Genomic DNA, 21,411 nt, shown 5'->3' on the forward strand with positions numbered 1-21,411 from the left:
ATATTCAAAAGCAGAGACATTACTTTGCCAACAAAGGTCCGTCTAGTCAAGGCTATGGTTTTTCCTGTGGTCATGTATGGATGTGAGAGTTGGACTGTGAAGAAGGCTGAGCGCCAAAGAATTGGTGCTTTTGAAGTGTGGTGTTGGAGAAGACTCTTGAGAGTCCCTTGGACTGCAAGGAGATCCAACCAGTCCATTCTGAAGGAGATCAGCCCTGGATGTTCTTTGGAGGGAATGATGCTAAAGCTGAAGCTCCAGTAGTTTGGCCACCTCATGTGAAGAGTTGACTCATTGGAAAAGACCCTGATGCTGGGAGGGATTGGGGGCAAGAGGAGAAGGGGACGATAGAGGATGAGATGGCTGGATGGCATCACCAACTTGATGGACATGAGTCTGAGTGAACTCTGGGAGTTGGTGACGGACAGGGAGGCCTGGCATGCTGCGATTCATGGGGTTGCAAAGAGTCAGACATGACTGAGCGACTGAACTGAACTGAACTGAGAGAGGCAAACAGAAGTGAACATGCGCACTTGGGAGCCAGGCTTGTGTTATAGAATTAAGTCGATGGACCCCTCACCCAGCCGAGACCCTCTGCCCCGGGGAAGAATGTTCTTTCACACTTGGGCTCATGCAGCCGAATAACGAAACCAGAACCGAAACCTGCGCGGCGCCAGGCTTCCCAGATGGTGTTAGTGGTAAAGAGCCTGCCTGCCGATACAGAAGACGTAAGAGACATGGGTTCAGTCCCTGGGCTGGGAAGGTCCCCTGGAGAAGGAAACAGCAACCCACTCTGGTATTCTTGCCTGAGAAATCCCATGATCAGAGGAGCCTGACTACAGTAAATGAGGCTGCAAAGAGTCGGGCAAGACTGAAGTGTCTTAGCACACACATGCACGGAGCATTAGCTTTATTCAATGGCCAAAGAATGGGGAAGCAGGGACTTGGTTCATAGATGGACTTCTCGTCCACATGGTGAGGGATTTGATTTTAAGAGTAAAGACGGGGGGAGTGTGAGGCTAATGAGGTCTCCTGGGAAAGGCGGGGGTTCCAAGGGACTGGGGAACCTTCCTTGTTCATCTGTTTTTGGTTCTGTGATTTCTGGTCAAGGCCACTGGTACCTGACATTGAGCTGTTAATGTAGTAACGTCTGCAGAGAATGAGCTCAAGTTCATTCCCATCTTGGTTCCATCTGCTTTTTGCTTTTCTCTCTGAAAGAGAAGCTTCCTTTCTTGGTCTCCAGACCAGGACTTAAGGTTCGCCTTAGTTGCTACTGACTTCCCTGGTGGCTCAGACGGTAAAGCATCTTGCTTCCAATGCGGGAGACCTGAGTTCGATCCCTGGGTTGGGAAGATACTCTGGAGAAGGGAATGGCAGCCCACTCTAGTACTCTTGCCTGGAATATCCCTTGGACGGAGGAGCCTCGTAGGCTACAGTCCTTGGGGTCTCCAAGAGTCAGACACGACTGAGTGACTTCACTTCCACTTTCTTTAGTTCCTATTGGGGGGCAGGGGGCAAGGTTCTGATGGAGGATCCAGAGTCAGCCCTGGCAACACTCGTGTGTCCTCCACGAGCAGACATCACCCTGCTCCGTGGGTCCAGAGGCTGGACTCTGCACGGAGTGTCTTTTTAGGAACGGAATGACCCTTTAGAATATGGAGACGTAGGTCCTTCCAGACATGCCGCTCCCAGTCCTCGCTTTCCAGGGCCTCCGGGTCTAGGAGCCCGAGGCTGGTGCACTGGCAGCCCGGCAGGGCAGTGAGGGGACGAGACTCTGAGGACGGTCACTCCTGTACGACAGGCCAAGACAACATGCGGTTGTTCTTGACACCAGACGGTAGGAAATGGGGGATTTGAACGGAGAGTTTTCCTTCTCTTGGGGCGTTCCTCACAGCAGACTGTCATTTGGGTTCTGGGAGCCCTCTGACCGCTGACTGTTGCTTGGGGGCAAATCCTGACAGTATTTTCTTCTTTCCAGGAAAGATGGAGCAGAGAGCTTTCTGAGAACGTCCCCACCTTGTGTGCCCTCCTATCGTGGTTGGCCTGGGCCTGAGCACTGCAGGTCCCTGGGACCCCTGGGGAGGCAGACACACACATCAGCGGTTGCGTCTAAAGTGGGCATGAAGGGGGTGCTGGGTCAAGGGCAGTGTCAGAGCCCCCCTCTGCGGCAGGAGGCGGTGTGTATGAGACCCTGTTCCTTGTGGGTCTGCGTGTAACTGGGGGCTGCAGGGAGCCGGGAAGAGTTGCCTCGGGAAGGGGTGGTGCTCACTCCACGGTGGTGGGCAGCCGGCAGTCCTAGCAAGGGGAGCGGAGTCTCCTCTGCGCTCAGGTTACTAGGACGCCTGGGCCACAGTCTGGAGGAGGGAGCAGGGTGATGTCAGTGGCTGGACTGCAGGGTCACCGACTCGCCACCCCTGTGGGGTTCCGGCAAACAGATTCCGTCATCACAGGGGTGCTGCCTGGGTGTTGGGGGGCAGAGAAGACAAACGTGGTGGGCATCCTGGGCAGCTCACACACAGCCAGAGCTGGTCCAGAGACAGACACTTTGGGGGCAGCATGAGAGCATCCTGGAGCTTGGTGACCAACCAGCCCAGCTCCTGGGTTTGCTTCCTCAGCATGTGGAAAACTTGACCAAAACCAGGAATTGGACATCTCCTTCAGAAAACCGCCAGAACGACAAACACCAAGAAAGGCAAACAGAATCAAACACACGGGCAGGAGCTGGGCACTGGCTTGTCCTGTAGACACCAAGACCCATCGCTGCTCTTTCTAGAAGCAGCCGGGTAAAGGCTGACGGATTTCCTTATTCCCCGCAGCTAGAGGTCAGGGCGCAGGGACACATGCCCGCAGCGGACAGGGCAGGAAGGAAGAGCCTGAGTTCTGACTCTATCCCCTTGTCCTTCCCTCTGCTCACGTGTCAAAGCCACAAGTGTCACTGAAGACCCCTGACCCGCCTTCCATGTGTGAACACAGGCGAAGCCCCGCACGCGGACAGCTGCGTGAAGTCTCCTCTCGACCACGCACTTGTGTTTGCAGAAATTATGACCAGTTGGCAGATAGCTCACCTGGAGGATTCCACAGCAGCTGAATCGTGCGCTGAACAAAGAAAGAAACTGATGACTGTCTGTTCTTCGGGGCCGTGGCCGAGCGGAGAGCACGGCATCTCCTGCACATCAGGAGCGCATCCTCGTCATCAGAAGACCCGCCCCGTCCTGCTGTTTCTGCCGCACCCTCTGCAGCCCAAGACAAGGGTCTTCCTCTCCACAGTGTATTCAGCATCTGATACTCCAGGCGAGGCCTTTACCCAGCTCTTCTGGACGGATACGGGAGTGAGGTCTCTAGCGGCTTACGTACCCTGCAGCCCGCTGGTGGTCAAAATTCCGAGGACCCTCCAGTGCCAGGGCAGGCCTTCCACAGCAGGGACACGGCGGGGGTCTTCTCCAGCACTGCCGCTCCCCTGCCCCCCGCTGAACGCGGCCACTGATGGAGACCCTGGGGCTGAGAGTCCAGGGCAGGCCTGAGAGCAAGAGAAAACCCAGGAGACTGGAACAGACTGGGCCACCCAGCCCGCGTGGATACCCCAGAGCTCACAGCGCCTGACGGGCAGCTCAGCCTAGATGGTTCCAGAGCCCCTGTCTGTCCCGCCACCCCAGGGCCACCGGCCTTTCTCTTCCTTTTTTTTCTGTTGAATCCTGGGAAAAGCAGACTCTAGCTGCTGGCTGGGCTCTGGGTTTGGAGGCCGGTGATGGGAGAGGCCAGTGGTCCCCACAGAGCCCACGCTCCATGTCCTGTGAGGCCTCCCTCGGTGTGTCAGTGACCCGAGGCCCCCGTGCGGACCGCAGGGTGGGCTCTGGCGGCTCGAAGGAGACCCCCATGCCAACACTGCAGCCCGCCCAGGGGGAGGGAGGGTGTGTTAAGCCAGAGGGGCCCCAGCACCCACCCTGCCCGGGGCAGACACGTCTGGCCCGGGGGTCAGTGCGGACTTTGTCCAGGGCCCCTGTGAGTTCCCCGAATCGCGGTGAGTCCCACGCTCTGGCTGCAAACAAGGGCGGTGGAGGTGCTCCTGCGCGTGGCTCCCCTGGGGTCACTCAGAGTAGAGCGCAGGCAGTGCTTCTTTGCATGTTTGGCCATCGGAGGCGGGGCTGGGGGGTGGCGGCCGTGATGGAAGTGGCAGAACAAGTCCGTGAGCCCAACCGGTGAACCCGCGGCTGCCGGCCGCCTCCAAGGGAAGCACACGGTTAATTACTGTTTTGCTTAAAACATTGATTTTATAAGTAATCCTTATGGGAGAGCATTTCTGGCTTATCTCTTAGCTGGCTTAGCAGTTTTTTTTTTTCTTATTTTTTGGCTGGACTTCTTATCTCAGTTTATTTACTCAACTAAGGGATTCTCTGCAGTCCTTTGGGGAAAGCAAGTTATGATAATGACTTATCAGTTGACACAATTTATTGAGTGCCTGCTCGTCTTCCAAGGCTCGGCTCAGAGGCCTCTCCCGAGGAGCAGCTGGCTTCCCGGGGCCCGTCCTCCCCGCGCGCCTCTTGGCTGGGGCCCACGGGCAGCGTGTCCCTGCGGGCGATCATCTTTTGCATCAGTGCCTCCCACGGCCTCATCTTTCCTGCCCCAGGCTGTGTGCAGTCTGACAGGTGGAGACGCTCCATAAACACCTGTCCTGGGGGCACCGGGGGATGGAGAGGGAGGGACGCTGCCAGTGACTCCTGCCCGTGCTGGACTCCAGACAGGGGTCACAGGGGGGCTCCTGAGCCGCTCCCCTCCCGGCACGTGCTGCCTCTTCCAGCTGCCGGCCCGGGTTGCGCTCACCTGTGCTCCATGTCTTGGAGGCCGGGAACCAGCTCCTCCTCCCTCACCTAGTACCTGGCTCTAGCATCGACACTCGATGCGCCTGAGCAAGGCTGAGCTGGTGGGAGCCTGGCGGTGACAAGATCCCTTCTTTCCGTCTCATCTCGTCCACCAATTGTGACAGTAATTTTGGCAACATTGATTATTAACTTTCTATTTCCACTGATATTATGCAGTCAATTTTGTGCTCTAACTAGTGAGTGGTGCATTTTTATATGTATCCAAATGGATGCAAAGCAGGTTAAAAGCTATCTTTCTGAGGTTTTTTCCTTTTTTTAAGAGGCAGATAAGGTTTTGTTTTTTTTTTTCCTTTGGTTGAATCATCATTTTTGACAGCAAAATCACTCGAAGATAAAGCTGTTCCCACATGCCCATCTGTAAAATGCTCTTGCCTTGGCAACTGTTCAACTCACTCTTAGTTACTCTCTCATCCTTTGCTTCAAGACCATCTTCATTTTGAACCAAAGATCCAGTTATTCAACAAATTCGAGAGTAGCCTACCACCAAGGTCAGAGACCGTGGCTTCGAGAATCGCAGTCCTTTGAAGCCCTGTGTCACAGCGGCAGACCTGACTCTGAACACGGCCAAGGAGTTAAATTCCGCTGACAGCACCGGTGGTGAGATGACACACAGGAGTCCTGAAGGAGGGAAGCTGAAATTACAAAGAAATTTTTGTGTGAAGCCTCACCATGTGTGGGCTTTCTCAGAATTACCTTATTAAACTGACCCTGCATACCCTAAAATGCTCACCCTGCTTTGGCCCTGAACAGCCATCCTGGATTAGGCACGAAATGCAGAAAGTAACTTTTTTTTAAACACAGTCATATAAGTCATGCTTATTTATACTGTATGCTTAGTCGCTCTGGCTCTGTGCGGCCCTGTGGACTGTAGCCCACTAGGCTCCTCTGTCCATAGGGTTTTTTTTTTCAGGCAAGAATACTGTAGTCAGTTGCCATTTCCTTCTCCAGGGCATCTCCTTGACCCCGGGATTGAACCTGTGTCTCCTGTGTCTCCAGCATTGCCGGCGGAATCTGTACCCGCAGAGCTATTGACCGGGCAACCCCTGCTGTAATGGTGGCTGGTTAAGTGAATAGGCAATTTTGTGCACTGGGTCCATTGCTGGGAGTACTAGGCTCTAGTTAATAACTGGACTTGGGAGGGCCATTTAATGACGGGGGACGTGTTTATTCTAATGCCTCGTAGAGGAGCAGTGCAGGCAGTGTGCACGCAGTCCAGACCTTGCCTCTGGAAACTTCTGGTTGGCTACAAGGCAGAAGGTCCACAGTGTTCAGCTGCGGGGGCTGTGCGGATGTTTTTAGACACCTATTTTCTCCACTTTATACCTTTTTATAATGTGTTTTTATTAAGTAAGACAATATATATTGAACAGTGGGTTTTCCCCTGACTTTACATCTGTGTGTGACGATGAGACACCGCTGCGCCCTGCTGGAATGTCTGAAACCCAGAGCACTGACGCCAAGTGCGGATGGGCTGTGGGGCAACGTGAACTCTGCTTCATGGCTGGTGGGGAGTGAAAAGGTGCAGCCGCTTTGCCGGACAGTCTGGCAGTTTCTTATAAAGCAAAAGGTGTCTTACTGTGTGACCCAGCAGTCACATTCCTTGATATTTACCCAAATGAGTTGAGAACTCATGTCCAAACAAAAACATGCACACAAACATTTGCAACAGTTTTATTCGTAATGTTAAATACTTAAAAACAACCAGGCAAGCCTTCAGCAGGTGAATGGGTGAACTGTGGTATATCCATACAGTGGAATATTACTCAGTAATAAAAGGAAATGAGCCCTCTAGCCACGAAAAGACATAGGGGACTTTAAATACAAACAGACACACTTGGGAGATATAGCGGGTTTGGTTCCCGACCACTGCAATAAAAGAAATACAGCAATGAAGCAACGTTTTGGCTTCCAAATGCGTATAAACAATATCTTTGCATTATCCTACAGCCCACTAAGTGTGCAATAGCATTATGTGCAAAACAGCGTACATTCCTTAATTAAAAAATACCTTACTGCTAATAACTGCTGACCGTCATCTGAGCCTTCATGGGTTGTGGCCTTTTTGCTGGAGGAACTTGCGTGATGCTGACGGCTGTTGGCTGATCAGGGTGATGTTGCCAAAGCTTGGGGTGGCTGCAGCCATTTATTCAAATAATACAGTAATGAATTTGCCACATAAGTTTATTTCTTCTCAAGAATGACTTCTCTTTTGCCTGCAGTGTCATCTGATAGCATTTTACTCACAGTAGACCTTCTTTCAAAACTTCAGTCAGTGCTCCCGAACCTTCTCACTGCTTATTCAGCTAAGTGTATGCGATAGTCAACATGCTTTGCTGTCATTTCAGCAGTTGTTATAGCTCCTTCACCAGGTGTAGATTCCATCTCAAAGAACCGCTCTCTCTGCTCATCCTTAAGAGGCAGCTCTGTGCTCATCCATAAAGTTTAGCACAAACGTGCAACAGTTCACGCATGTCTTCAGGTGCTGCGTCTCACTCGAGTTCTCCCGCTCTTTCCACAACATCTGCGGTTCCCTCCCTACTGCCCTCAAAGTCGCCCATGAAGCTTGGAATCAACTTCATCTAAACTCCTGTTAAGGTTGATGGTTTGATCTCTTCCCAGGAATCTTAGATATTCTTAATGACATTTTGAATGGCGAATCCTTTGCAGAAGGCTTTCAGTTGACTTTCCCCAGATTCACCAGAGAAATCATCATGTATGGCAGCTATAGCCTTCTGAGGGGCTTTCCAGGTGGATCGGTGGTAAAGAATTTAGCTCTCGATGCAGAAGACAGGTTCAATCCCTGGGTCAGCAAGATCCTCTTGAAGAAGAAATGGCAACCCACTCGAGTATTATTGCCTGGGAAATCCCATGGATAGAGGAGCCTGGTGGCTGCAGTCCATGGGGTTGCAAAGAATCAGACACAGCTGAGCGTGCAGCAGCAGCTTTATGAAATGTAATTCTTACATAATAAGACTTAGAAGTCCAAGTGACTCCTGTGTCCATGGGCTGAAGAATGGATGCTGCATTAGCAGGCATGAGAATATTAATGCCCTGTCTGTCAAAGTTCCTGGGTGACCAGGAGCATTGTCAATGAGCAGTAATATTTTGAAATAAATCTGTTTTTTTTCTTTTTCCTGAGAAGTAGGTCTCAGCAGTGGGCTTCAAATGTTTAGTAAGCCTGTTGTAAAGAGATGTGCTATTGCTATCCTGTTTGTAGAGCACAGGAGGGTAGATTTAGCATAATGCTTAAGGGCCCTGGGATTTTTGGAATGGTGAATGTATTGGCTTCAACTTAAAGTTAGGGGCTAGCTGCGATAGCCCCTAACAAGAGAGTTGGCCTGCCCTTTGAAGCTTTGAAGCATTGACTTCTCATCTCTAGCTAAGAAAGTCCTAGATGCCATCTTCTTTCAATAGAAGGCTGTTTTGCCTACATTAAAAATACATTATTTAGTATAGTCATCTTCATGAGTTATCTTAGCTAGATCTTCTGAATAACTTGCTGCAGCTTCTACAGCAACACTTTTAATTGCCTTCAAGAACGTTTCCTTTGCTTTCAGTTCAGCTCAGTTCAGTCACTTAGACATGTCCGACTCTTTGCAACCCCATGAATTGTAGCACGCCAGGCCTCCCTGTCCATCACCAACTCCCAGAGTTCACTCAGACTCATGTCCATCGAGTCAGTGATGCCATCCAGCCGTCTCATCCTCCGTCGTCCCCTTCTCCTCCTGCCTCCAATCCCTCCCAGCATCAGGGTCTTTTCCGATGAGTCAACTCTTCACATGAGGTGGCCAAAGTACTGGAGTTTCAGCTTTAGCATCATTCCTTCCAAAGAAATCCCAGGGCTGATCTCCTTTAGGATGGCCTGGTTGGACCTCCTTGCAGTCCAAGGGACTCTCAAGAGTCTTCTCCAACACCACAGTTCAAAAGCATCAGTTCTTCACACCTTGACGAATGGTGCAAGAGGCCTTGCTTTCAACCCATCTCAGCTTCTGACATGTCTTCCTCATTGTGTTCAGTCATTTCTGGCTTGTGGAGATGAACAGGCAGAGCACACAGGGTTTTTAGTTCTGCCTTTGATGAAACTTGTAGAATGTACAGCACGAACAGTGAACCGTAATGTAAATATAGACTTGGGGTCATAATGTATCAGTGTTGGTTCATGAATGTAGCACCCGATCCAAGCGGGTGATAAGAGGGAAGTATGTGGGAATTCTCTGCACTTTCTGCTCAAGTTGTCTGTAACTCTAAACCTGCTCTATAAAAAATTAAATTTAAAAAGTCTGTGAATGCCATCACAGCGCACTTGGAAAATACAGAAAGACAGAAATGAACAGAAATGCAGGAATCTGGCACCAAGTGTGCCCTTTGCTATTTAAAGTGTGAGACGCGCAGCTCTGTCCCTGAGACCAAGAACATGCTTGGCATCTATTCAACCAAGTGAAGACTGGTTGACCTAGTGGCTGTGTAGAAATGGAGGTGAGCGTGTAAGAGGCTTTGTTTACTGACCCTCATACTGTGAGCGGCAGCAAAGTGCCTTCTGTCTAAGGCCGGCTTGTCCTCTGGAGACTGTGGCCCTGAGGGCACACAGCTCTGTGCACAGGTGGCATCTGGGCGGGTTGAGAGCTCATCACACTTATTTCAGGGACAGTGGCCAGGTCATGGGCTTCCAAGAAAGGGGTCACCATGCTCTTGTTTTCTTGGTGCTCAAATGCTCCGTAATGAAATGGCATTATCTGCGGTGGACGCTGGGCATCCTGTGCTGACCTCCCTGTCCCCCTCTGCAGGTGGTTGTCACAGCAGCCTTAGGCCCCTGGGCAGCGGCCCCACCATGGCCGTCGCAGCCGCCGCCACAGCCGTGGTCTCCATGGATCCCGAGGGGCTCAGGGGCCCGGCCCCCTCCAGGGTGCAGCCCTGCCACTTGCTGACCCTGGCACCCATCAGAATGCCCTTGCGGACCGCACCCTTCCCCGGTAAGTACCCAGCCCCGTCTCTCCAAGCCATGGGCTGGCGAGAGTCCACAGCATGGCAGCCCAGGTGGGGCCCTGCTGGCCTCCAGGTCCATGGTTCCCTGGGTTCTGGTGCTGGGCGCACTGGGGAGGGATTCCCGGGTGTGCTCATCCTCAGACCACCCATGGACCTCAGTCCCACTGACCAAGGCTGCGTGGGTCAGTGGGTCAACCTGGGCATTTCCTGCCATGAAACAGTGTCAAGTTTCCATTTGAAGAAAGGAGGCACGCCTTTACTTACTCTTCATGGGAATGTTGCACATAACAGAGAAATATCTAATTGTCTGAGGCAGAACTTGGAAGAAAGCCCAGGCAATGTGCTGGAAAAGAACCATGCATCCGAGTTAATGAAATGAAAAAGTACACAGCGCAGACTCGCCCGGGGCTCTCCCTGAGCCGTCCCTCCTGGGCTGGCCCGGGCCTGCTGTGAGCACGAGGGGTGGGTTCCCCATCACGGCAGGGCCTGTGCAGGGGCCCACCAAAGCCCGTGGCTGGGCGCCAAGGGGGCACCAAGGCTCTGAGTCCGCCATGCAGTGGGCCTGCTGTTCGAAGTCCTCGGGGCCAAGGCGGGGCTGGCGGGCACGAGTGTTGTGAGCTGAGGTGCAGGATGAGGGTCTCAGGAAGGAGAGGGATGAGGATGAGGGAGCTGGAGGGCCTGGTCCCGGACTGGTTGTCCTCAGCTTGCACACGCGTGCCTGCTCACTGTCACCAGCAGGCGTGTGCCCCGGCCGTCCTGGCAAGTGCATGTTTGGGTCGGTCCTTAAATGTCACAAAAGCAGGGTTGATCTGGAGGACACTTAGCAAGTGCTGGAGTCTTGTGAGTTAGTACTATCTATTGGAGTTCTAGTTTTTCACATGATACAGTAAGACTTGGATAGAAATTCTGTGGGATTATTGATTCTATACTAGAGTTAATCCTAGAATTGTATACTAGTATTGTTTCATTGTTTGTTTAATCGCTAAGTCATGTCCAAGTCTTTGCGACCTTGTGGACTGTAGCCTGCCAGGCTCCTCTGTCTGTGGGATTTCCCAGGCAAGAGTACTGGAGTGGGTTGCCATTTCCTTCTCCAGGGTTATATCATTGATGGCTCTGTTATCAGTGACAGAGACACCACTGGATTGTGATACACACACACACACACACACACACACAAATGCATCTTTGTGGGAGAACTAGAGATAACCTGGTTTTATTACTTCCAGACGGGGGAGTGTTACTGGCTTTCTGGGCTTGTTCCTAGTGTAAGTGCTGTGGTCTTCTCAACGCTGGGCCTGGGCGTGAGTGTTTCTGTGTTAATTTGGTAAATTAGTTGGTCAGTAAAAAGTTGTATTCTCAAGAACAGCGTGTCAGTGAACATGCATTCTGGGTGTGACGGGGGGAATAAATAAAACGCACGGATAATCTCTTGTGTGGAACATAATTTACAGCTGTGTCAAGATTTTGGTTAAAATCCATCAGTCCATTGGCATTTATTAAGGATGACTTACTATTTTCTGAGCAAATTAATCTTAGAAAGAACCCCAAACCAGACCCTGTGTACCCCAGGGGCGGCTTCACTCTTCATGTCTCGTGTGATTTATAAAGCGACATACTCATCGGGCGTCTTTCCGTGTTGGCATTTTATAAGGCTCTATAATCAAATCTGCCATCATGTGTGTTCAGTCAGACAAAGGCGGTATCCGTGGATCTATCCTGTAGAAGACTGCTGAAGTGGCTCTCAGAGCACGACGGGGCCGCACTCAACAGGCGGCTGCTGAAATAGCCTCTGTGCTGTGAGCGTTGGTCCCTCTCTTCTGGAAACCCTGATAACTGCAGGGGCGGAACTGGGGCTGTCTGTCTGGGCCGATGACCTCAGCCTGGTGGGCGCCCTCTGGGCTCTTTGGCCAGTCCCAGGCATCAGTGGCGCATGCGGTTCTGCCAGGGCTGCCCCTGGAAGCGGTTCTTGGGGAAGCAGGACCAGCTGTCCTCCTAGTCCGGCTGCCCCGGCTCGCTCCTCTTGACGTCAGCAGAAGGCACTTGAGAGGGACTGCCCGTGCCCATGGGGAAACCCTTCCCAGTATTTCCCTGGGGTGCTTTCTGGAAACCAAGACTTGAAAGAGACCGAGGGCAGATAGTGTGTGTCAGAGTGGGTTTTTAACCACTGTCAGCAGCCCATGGAATGAGATCCAGTGAGACTGAAGAGCGGAGGGTCCTGACTCTCAATGGAGGTCTGTGCTTTCTGCTGGGAGACCCCTAACCCACTTGAGGCAGGTGAGGAGGAGGAGGGAGGGGGTTGGGAGGAAGGAGGGCTGGTGGGGGGAGGGCGACTGAGGGGACCGAGTGGCATCGCCAGCAAAGGTTTCAGAGCCTCAGAGGATCACCTCCCCATGAAGACTGCTCCGTATTCAAATTGATTTTAATATGAATTTATTTGGCTGTGTTGGGTCTCAGTTGTAGCACGTAGACTCCTCTGCGGCGCCTGTGCTGTCTTTTGAATTGATGCTTTTCAACTGTGGTGTTGGAGAAGACTCCTGAGAGTCCCTTGGACTGCAAGGAGATCCAACCAGTCCATCCTAAAGGAGATCAGCCCTGGGTGTTCATTGGAAGGACTGATGCTGAAGCTGAAACTCCAATACTTCAGCCACATGATGCTGAACTGGACTGGGATGTCTAGCCATGGCTCTTGGGGGCCAGAGCACAGGGCTGAGTACTTGCAGGGCACGGGCTTCGTTGCTCTACATCATGTGCCATCTAGTTCCCCGACCAGGGATCAGTCCTGTATTCCCTGCACTGGAAGTTGGATTCGTACCCACTGGACCACCAGGGAAGTCACAGAAGTGTGTAAACTTCAATGTATCTACAGTTGAGTAACCCTGTTTCTATTTAGAAGATAATTCCGTTTTAGATAAATGATTTAGACTATTTTATTTGTGCCCTTGGCTTGGTAGTAAAAGCCTGATAACCTCAGGAGGCCTGTGTGGTTTAGCTGTGTGATTCTCAGCGGAGGGAAGCTTGCTCCCAGGGACTCTCACCCACGGCCAGAAGTGCTCTTTGTTTGTTGAGACCTGGTGGTTGTTGCTGGTGTAGAGACCAGGGAGTCAGCTACACATGTGACATTCTGAGATAGCCCCATGGGAAGGATAATCTGGCCCCAGATGTTAGAGGTGCCTCCATGGAGGAGGCCTAGTTCATGGTCTAGATGTCCACCTACCTGGTGGAGACCAGGATCAGTGTGTGAAGAAGCTCCCTGGAGAGTTCTGATCCAGTAACCGAAGGACCCAAAAGAAGGCTTGGTGCTGGAAAGAAGATCAGCCACGAGCACCACTGAATGATATGCCTTGGTCATGGTTTGGGATTTCGAATAAGATACCCTAGAGAACCCCTTGACCCATTCCACATTCAGTTCAAAAGCAGGTTTTCTCTTCGAGAGCCTTGCTGGCACGTGCAGCCAAGTTAGTCCCTGCCACTGCTCTTCTGGACGACCCCGCGCGCCCCGGGGTCTCCCACTGGCTCACGTCAGTCTGTGCGGTCGCCGCCCCCCTGCCCAGCCTGGGAGTCACCTGCTGGCAGGACATGTTGTCCCCTCCCTGCCTGCCCTGAAGCACCATCCAAGACTAACCCTCCAGCAATTGCCTGGACCTCAGTGTCCATTCTCCATGGGATGAATACGGACTCTTCCACTTGTTCACGTGATTGCTGTAATTTCTGACGCCGTCTCTCTCATGCTTGCTCCTGAATCAGGGGTGAGGTCAGGGAAAGGGTGGGAAGAGGAGGGCTCACCTGGAGAGACCTCACTGGAGGACACTCAGACGTGGGCGGGCAGCTGGTTAAAGAGGGTCAGCAGACGGGGAGGGCTGGCTGCCCTTCTTTTCATTTCCTTCCAGCGGGTCTCAGCTAACGCGCTTCGCCTTATTCCCAACTGTTCCTGAAGCCTTGGAATTTTCAGGTTGAGAAAGGAACGTGTTCAGGGAAAAGCATGCCTTGTATCCTATATTTTAGTTTTTAAGGAGAAGGTGGAGTTTGTCAGGGGAGAACTGAAGCTGTGCCAGAGGATCCGCGGGGAGGACCTGCTTCCTGGCCCTCTCCAGGGGGGCCCTCTCCGGGGGGCCTATGACCTGCACCCCTTGGCGGACCCTCGATGTTACAGCGGGGTGTGAAGTGGGCACCCACCGTAGGGAGGGTAAAAGCACCTTGCCACACCAGCGTCTGCTCCTGTCTGATGAAACAGTGATCCTTTTTAAGAATGACGGCAGCTATTTTTAAGACTTCTCCCCCCATTCCGTAAGCGCTCAAGTGAAAATGGCAGAGCGTGAGTGGCCACCACGGTCTCTGGTTCAGCAAGTGACTGGTGAACACAGCCGTTAGTGTGCCATCTGCCTCGGAAGCCATTTACCACCTGTTCTTTTGCTTCCAGAGCCATTTCATGGTCTAAATTTAACATTTTGTCCTGCCACAGAACAGCTGGGAAGTGACTCTTCTTTTCTCTGTCAGGAACTTACCAGACAGGCTGTATAACCAGGCAGCAAAGTCGCCAAGCCAGACAGTCCTCGTGGCCTCTGCGGAGCCGTCCGCCTGTCGCATCAGCAGAATCCGCGGCTGCCGAACCAGGCTGTGTAACCACAGTAACCCAGCCGTCTGGGCATGCAGCCTCTTCTCTTTCTACCCGGGAGTTGTTTCCTCCTCCACTCTAATCAAACATGTCATAATACATATTAACATTTTAGAGGTTTGTAGAGGCAGAAATAACCGCTGCAGCAGAATTACTCACACCCCAGAGTGCCGGAGACTCAGCTGGCTTCCGGGAGAAAGACATATGTGTTTTTAATGGGGAGAATGAGCCGCTTTTAGGAGAAAACTTACTGGATTTACACAGACAAGAGAGGACTTTGTCTAGTTTGTTACCCACACGTGAACTCATGTTATGGATGAAGATAAAACTCGTCAAGCAGGTGTTAAGATGTTTGGGCCACATCGAGTGCAGAATTTTCTCAGTGCAGATCCAGCTGTGAACCCTTCCTATCGACAAGCCGGCCTGTTTTAGGTGATCCATCTAGAAAACTCCCCTGGGACCTACCTGGCGCCACCTTCCCTGAGGAGCTCCCGTCACTCGAGATGCACTTGCCATCCACACTGTTAGCTCCAGCTCACTCTTCCTTTGAAAAGAACTGGCAATCCGGCCTGCACACAAAAACATGTCTATGTTTATGCCAAGTATAAAGAACGCTGATACAACAGACCCCCCAGTACCTCCCTCTGAGCCCAAAAATAGCCGTTTCCATACCCCAGCATCCCTGGGAGCCGCGACCCTCCCCAGGAATAATTATCTCCTGAATAGGGGCCCGTCACTGCTGTGCTGTTTTTCAGAAGCATGTTTATGTATAAGCATTATTTCTAACAATGTGTTTCCGGGTTTAGGCGCTTTCTGAATTTCACATAAATGTAATCACAGTTCGTGCATCCTCCTGTGATTGCCTTTTTTGCTCAAAATGATGTGGCGTTTTGTTGTTGTTGTTTTTCTGTAAAGTCCCTGCCGGTGCTGGCAGCTGCAGTGCAGTCACGCTCACCGTGGTGTCGTGTTTACTGGTCTGTGTGAGTCCACACGAATTCTCTCCGCTGTGGGAGGTGTCGGGCCAGCTGCCCCCTTTCCTCTGGAAGCCTTTACCGCTCCTTCTGAGAGTCCTTCCGGGTTGGGAGGGGCGTCTTTGCACAGACCTGTAGAGCCCAGGAGTGCAGGGCCCTGCTCTCTGCCGTGTCCCAAGTGCGCTTATCCCGTCGCTGTTGTTCAGCTGCTAAGTCACGCCTGACCCCGCGACCCCATGGACTGCAGCATGCCAAGCTCCCCTGTCCTTCACTGTCTCCAGGAGTCTGCTCAGATTCACGACCACTGAATCGGTCGGTGACACTATCCAATCATCTCATCCTCTGTCGTCCCCTTCTCCTCCCGCCTTCAATCTTTCCCAGCATCAGGGCCTTTTCCAATTCGTCAGTTCTTTGCATCAGGTGGCCAAAGTATCGGAGCTTCAGCTTCAACATTAGTCCTTCCAATGAATATTTCAGGGTTGATTTCCTTCAGGATTGACTGGTTGGATCTCCTTGCAGTCCAAGGGACTCTCAAGAGTCTTCTCCAGCACCACAGTTCAAAAGCATCAATTCTTTGGTGCTCAGCTTTCTTTATGGTCCAACTCTCACATCCATACATGACCACAGGAAAAACCACAGCCTTGACTACACAGACCTTTGTGGGCAGAGTGATGTCTCTGCTTTTTAATGTGCTGTCTACTCGTTCTCCCTAATTCATAAATTCCGCCCAACTTGCCCATTTTCTGTGCCCTGGACCCAGACTCATCCTTGGTCTTCCTTCTACCTGAAGCCTCACATCCACCCACTGGCATCATAGTCCCTCCCAACCTGCTCCCCACGTCTGACTTCCTCATCCAAACCCACACGACCTCCCAGCTGAGACTGCTGCCCCAACCCCTCTGCTTCCACACGTCTCTGTCGGACACTCTCCCCACAGGAGCCAGCGTTCAGGTCTCAAAATGTGCATGAGACCAAGCCTTCCTCTGCTCAGGACCCCGGTGACTGTCTCCCATGCAGCTCAGTACAAGCCCCAGGCTTCTCTCCGGAGTCTCTGGAGCCCCCATTGTGACTGCAGCCTGTGCTTTTGCTACTGCTCCTCCCAATCTCTGCTTTCCTGCTGAGCCTCAGACACCTCAAGCCTGGCTGCCTCGGGGCCTTTGCACCGGCCATTCCCCGTTCAAGGCTCTCCTCCACCGTTCAGGCTCAGCTGAGGTGCGGTCCTGCCATCTCATCCCGAAGGACCCTCAGGAATCAACTCCTTCTTGACTCACCTGTTCACTTCCCCTGAAGCATTTCTCATTGTCTGGAATTAGCTCCATCTCTGTTTCCGGCTTCTTTCTCTCTGCTGCCCTCCACCCACTGGATGGGAGACCAGGATAACAGACAAGTGAGCCTGGAACTCAACCCCCTTTCCGAGGGCCTGCCCTTTCTTTTGTAGGCATCACCATCCGTGACTCCCGCCACTGGTCCCACCCACCTGCCACAGTTCACATTCAGCCATAGAGCCATTGAGCTGGAACATGTGGCCTGATGACCAGGGCTGTGGCCAGGCTCCTGGGGCTGCAGGGACGTTGACCAGCCCAGGCAGACAGCCCAGGCACACTCACACGCGTGATGCATGTTGTCCGATTCCTGGGGCAGGGAGGGAGCTGGGTGAGCTCTTTGGGGCTGGGGGAAGGGCATTTTTAGAAGAGAGCCCCGAAGGACTAAGAAGATTAGCTCGGTCTGCAGAAGGAAGAAGGAGCCCGATGGTTGTGGCTTTAATGGAGCGCATCCTTAAGAGGCTTGGTTGCTGCGCTAGGTCCTGTTGCCACAGTCACAGATAAGACAAGAGCCTTGTCTTGGCAAGTTTGCTGTAACAAGAGCAGCAGCCCCCTCCCGGGCTGGGCCATCTCTTCTGACCTGTGATGAGATCGCCTTGGAAACAGTATCCCGGCAAGCGGTGGAGGGTGTGGGAGGGGACACAGTGGCTGGACGTGCACTCACTGGAGACCATGGTCCAGGAAGCCCCTGGGAGCATCTTCAGGCCCAAACAGACCCCTCTGTTGGGCCAGCAAGATGAAGGCCACAAAGAGACTGTCTGGGGGGAGGGTGGGCCTGTGCTTACAGCTGGCCCGAGTCAGGGAGGGAGCTGGCCTTCTGCCCCTGGTGCCGAAACTTCGGCAGCCCGTGGGACGGTGGTTGAACAAGCATCCTCAAGGCGCCTGGTCCTCTGGCAGCTCCAGCTGTGGAGAAGAGCTCAGGAAGGGCAAGGATGCCTCAAAGGCCAGTGTCCATACAGCCTGAGATGCTGGCTCACGTGAATAAGAAGTGAGCCTGGAGGAAAACATAGGCAAAACACTCTCTGACGTAAATCACAGCAGGATCCTCTATGACTCACCTCTAAGAGTAATGGAAATGAAAGCAAAAATAAACAAATGGAACCTAAAAAAAATGGGACCTAATTAACCTTAAAAGCTTTTGCACAACAAAGGAAACTATAAGCAAGGTGAAAAGACAGCATTCAGAATGGGAGAAAATAATAGCAAATGAAGCAACTGACAAAGAATTAATCTCAAAAATATACAAGCAGCTCATGCAGCTCAATACCAGAAAAATAAATGACCCAATCAAAAAATGGGCCAAAGAACTAAACAGACATTTCTCCAAAGAAGGCATACAGATGGCTAACAAACACATGACAAGATGCTCAATATTACTAATTATCAGATAAATGCAAATCGAAACCACAATGAGATATCATCACATGCCAGTCAGAATGGTTGCTATCAAAAAATCTACAACAATAAATGCTGGAGAGAGTGCAGAGGAAAGGGAACCCTCTTACACTGCTGGTGGGAATGCAAACTAGTACAGCCACTGTAGATCTGATAGACAGAGTACCTACTGAACTATGGATGGAGGTTCCTGACATTGTCCAGGAGACAGGGAGCAAGACCATCCCCAAGAAAAAGAATGCAAAAAAGCAAAATGGCTGTCTGAGGAGGCCTTACAAATCCTGTGAAAAAAAGAGAAGTGAAAAGCAAAGGAGAAAAGGAAAGATATACCCATTTGAATGCAGAGTTCCAAAGAATAGCAAGAGATAAGAAAGCCTTCCTCAGTGATCAATGCAAAGAAAGAGGAAAACAACAGAATGGGAAAGACTAGAGATCTCTTCAAGAAAATTAAAGATACCAGGGAAACATTTCATGCAAAGATGGGCTCAATAAAGGACAGAAATGATATGGACCTAACAGAAGCAGACAATATTAAGAAGAGGTGGCAACAATACACAGAAGAACTGTACAGAAAAGATCTTCAAGACCGAGATAATCACGATGGTGTGATCACTCACCTAGAGCCAGACATCCTTGAATGTGAAATCAAGAGGACCTTAGGAAGCATCACTATGAACAAAGCTAGTGGTGGTGATGAAATTCCAGTTGAGCTATTTCAAATCCTAAAAGATGATGCTGTGAAAGTTCTACACTCAATATGCCAGCAAATTAACTCAGCAGTGTGGCCACAGGACTGGAAAAGGTCAGTTTTCATTCCAGCCCCAAAGAAAGGCAATGCCAAAGAATGCTCAAACTACCGCACAATTGCACTCATCTCACATGCTGGTAAAGTAATGCTCAAAATTCTCCAAGCCAGGCTTCAGTAATACGTGAACCATGAACTTCCAGATGTTCAAGCTGGTTTTAGAAAAGGCAGAAGAACCAGATATCAAATTGCCAACATCCCCTGGATCATGGAAAAAGCAAAAAAGTTCCAGAAAAACATCTATTTCTGCTTTATTGACTATGCCAAAGCCTTTGACTGTGTGGATCACAACAAACTGTGGAAAATTCTGAAAGAGATGGGAATACCAGACCACCTTACCTGCCTCTTGAGAAACCTGTATGCAGGTCAGGAAGCAACAGTTAGAACTGGACATGGAACAACAGACTGTTTCCAAAGAGGAAAAGGAGTATGTCAAGGCTGTATATTGTCAATCTGCTTATTTAACTTATATGCAGAGTACATCATGAGAAATGCTGGGCTGGAGGAAGCACAAGCTGGAATCAAGATTGCTGGGAGAAATATCAATAACCTCAGATATGCAGATGACACCACCCTTATGGCAGAAAGTGAAGAAGAACTAAAAAGCCTCTTGATGAAAGTGAAAGAGGAGACTGAAAAAGTTGGCTTAAAGCTCAACATTCAGAAAACGAAGATCATGGCATCCGATCCCATCACTTCATGGGAAATAGATGGGGAAACAGTGGAAACAATGGCAGACTTTATTTTGGGGGGCTCCAAAATCACTGTAGATGGTGACTGCAGCCATGAAATTAAAAGATGCTTACTCCTTGGAAGAAAAGTTATGACCAACCTAGATGGCATATTAAAAAGCAGAGACATTACTTTGCCAACAAAGGTCTGTTGTAGTTAAGGCTATGGTTTTTCCAGTGGTCATGTATGGATATGAGAGTGGGACTATAAAGAAAGCTGAGCATCAAAGAATTGGTGCTTTTGAAGTGTGGTGTTGGAGAAGACTCTTGAGAGTCCCTTGGACTGCAAGGAGATCCAACCAGTCCATCCTGAAGGAAATCAACCCTGAATATTCATTGGCATGACTAATCCTGAAACTGAAGCTCCAATACTTTGGCCACCTGATGCGAAGAGCTGGCTCATTTGAAAAGACCCTGATGCTGGGAAAGATTGAGAGCAGGAGGAGAAGGGGACAACAGAAGATGAGATGGTTGGATGGCATCACTGACTCAATGGACGTAAGTTTGAGTAAACTCTGGGAGTGGTGATGGACAGGGAGGCCTGGCTGCGGTCCATGGGGTCGGACAAAGAGTCGGACACGACTGAGCGACTGAACTGAACTGAACACCACTATGGAGATTCTTTAAAAAACTGGAAATAGAACTGCCATAGGACCCCACAATCCCACTGCTGGGCATACACACCGCCGAAACCAGAATTGAAAGAGACACGTGTACTCCAGTGTTCATTGCAGCACTGTTTACAATAACCAGGACATGGAAGCAACCTAGATGTCCATCAGCAGACGAATGGATAAGAAAATTGTGGTACATATACACAATGGATTATTACTCAGCTATTAAAAAGAATGCATTTGAATCAGTTCTAATGAGGTGGATGAAACTGGAGCCGATTATACAGAGTGAAGTAAGTCAGAAAGAAATATATGAACATAGTATATTAATACATATATATAGAATTTAGAAAAATGATAATGATGACCCTATATGCGAGACAGCAAAAGAGACACAGATGTAAAGAATAGACTTTTGGACTCTGTGGGAGAAGGCGAGGGTGGGATGATTTGAGAGAATAGCATTGAAACATGTATATTATCACATGTGAAATAGATCGCCAGCCTAGGTTCGATGCATGAGACAGGACGCTCAGGGCTGGTGCACTGGGACAACCCTGAGGGACGCGATGGGAAGGGAGGTGCGACGGGGATTCAGGGTGGGGGACACATGTACACCCGTGGCTAATTCATGTGAATGTATGGCAAAAACCACCACAGTATTGTAAAGTAATTAGCCTCCAATTAAAATAAATTAATTAAAAAAATAAAAAGTTTAATAAACTAAAAAAAAAAAAAAAGAAGTCAGCACTTAGGAACCTTTAGCTAAGGGCGGTACGGGTTGTTGAATCGTCGCATTGGTAGTTTGCAGCCTGTGGATGCTGAAGTTGAGGGCCACCCTCCTTAGCGAGCAGCGCGTGAGTGCCTCGTTTCTTTGGGAGGTCGGCTCACAGCTGAGCCGTCGGCCGCTGCATGGAGCAGGAGGGGCCGGCGTGGCTGGGAAGCGGCCCCCCCGCGGCGTAGCTCCTACCGCTGGCCTCCCATCCCCCGAGGTGCCTGGCAGCTGCTGGCCTCCCATCCCCCGAGGTGCCTGGCAGCGGCTGAGCTGGACCCTGGGTTACGAGTCGCGCCTGAGGTGCGCTCGCCACCCTGGTGTCTCCCGGG

General features: G+C 50.9%; 1 protein-coding gene across 1 annotated transcript in view; it reads left to right on the plus strand.

Annotated features, from left to right (window-relative positions):
• The window catches only part of TCERG1L (transcription elongation regulator 1-like), a 205,641-nt gene that overhangs the window by 36,341 nt on the left and 147,889 nt on the right, over window positions 1-21,411 (plus strand). Inside the window, exon 8 of the mRNA XM_010859562.1 lies at window positions 9,659-9,844. Coding sequence (XP_010857864.1) covers window positions 9,659-9,844 — 186 coding nt within the window. The remainder of the gene's footprint in view (window positions 1-9,658; window positions 9,845-21,411) is intronic.

Source organism: Bison bison, unplaced genomic scaffold (genome assembly GCF_000754665.1).
Source record: "Bison bison bison isolate TAMUID 2011002044 unplaced genomic scaffold, Bison_UMD1.0 scf7180017864456, whole genome shotgun sequence".
NCBI lineage: Eukaryota > Metazoa > Chordata > Mammalia > Artiodactyla > Bovidae > Bison > Bison bison.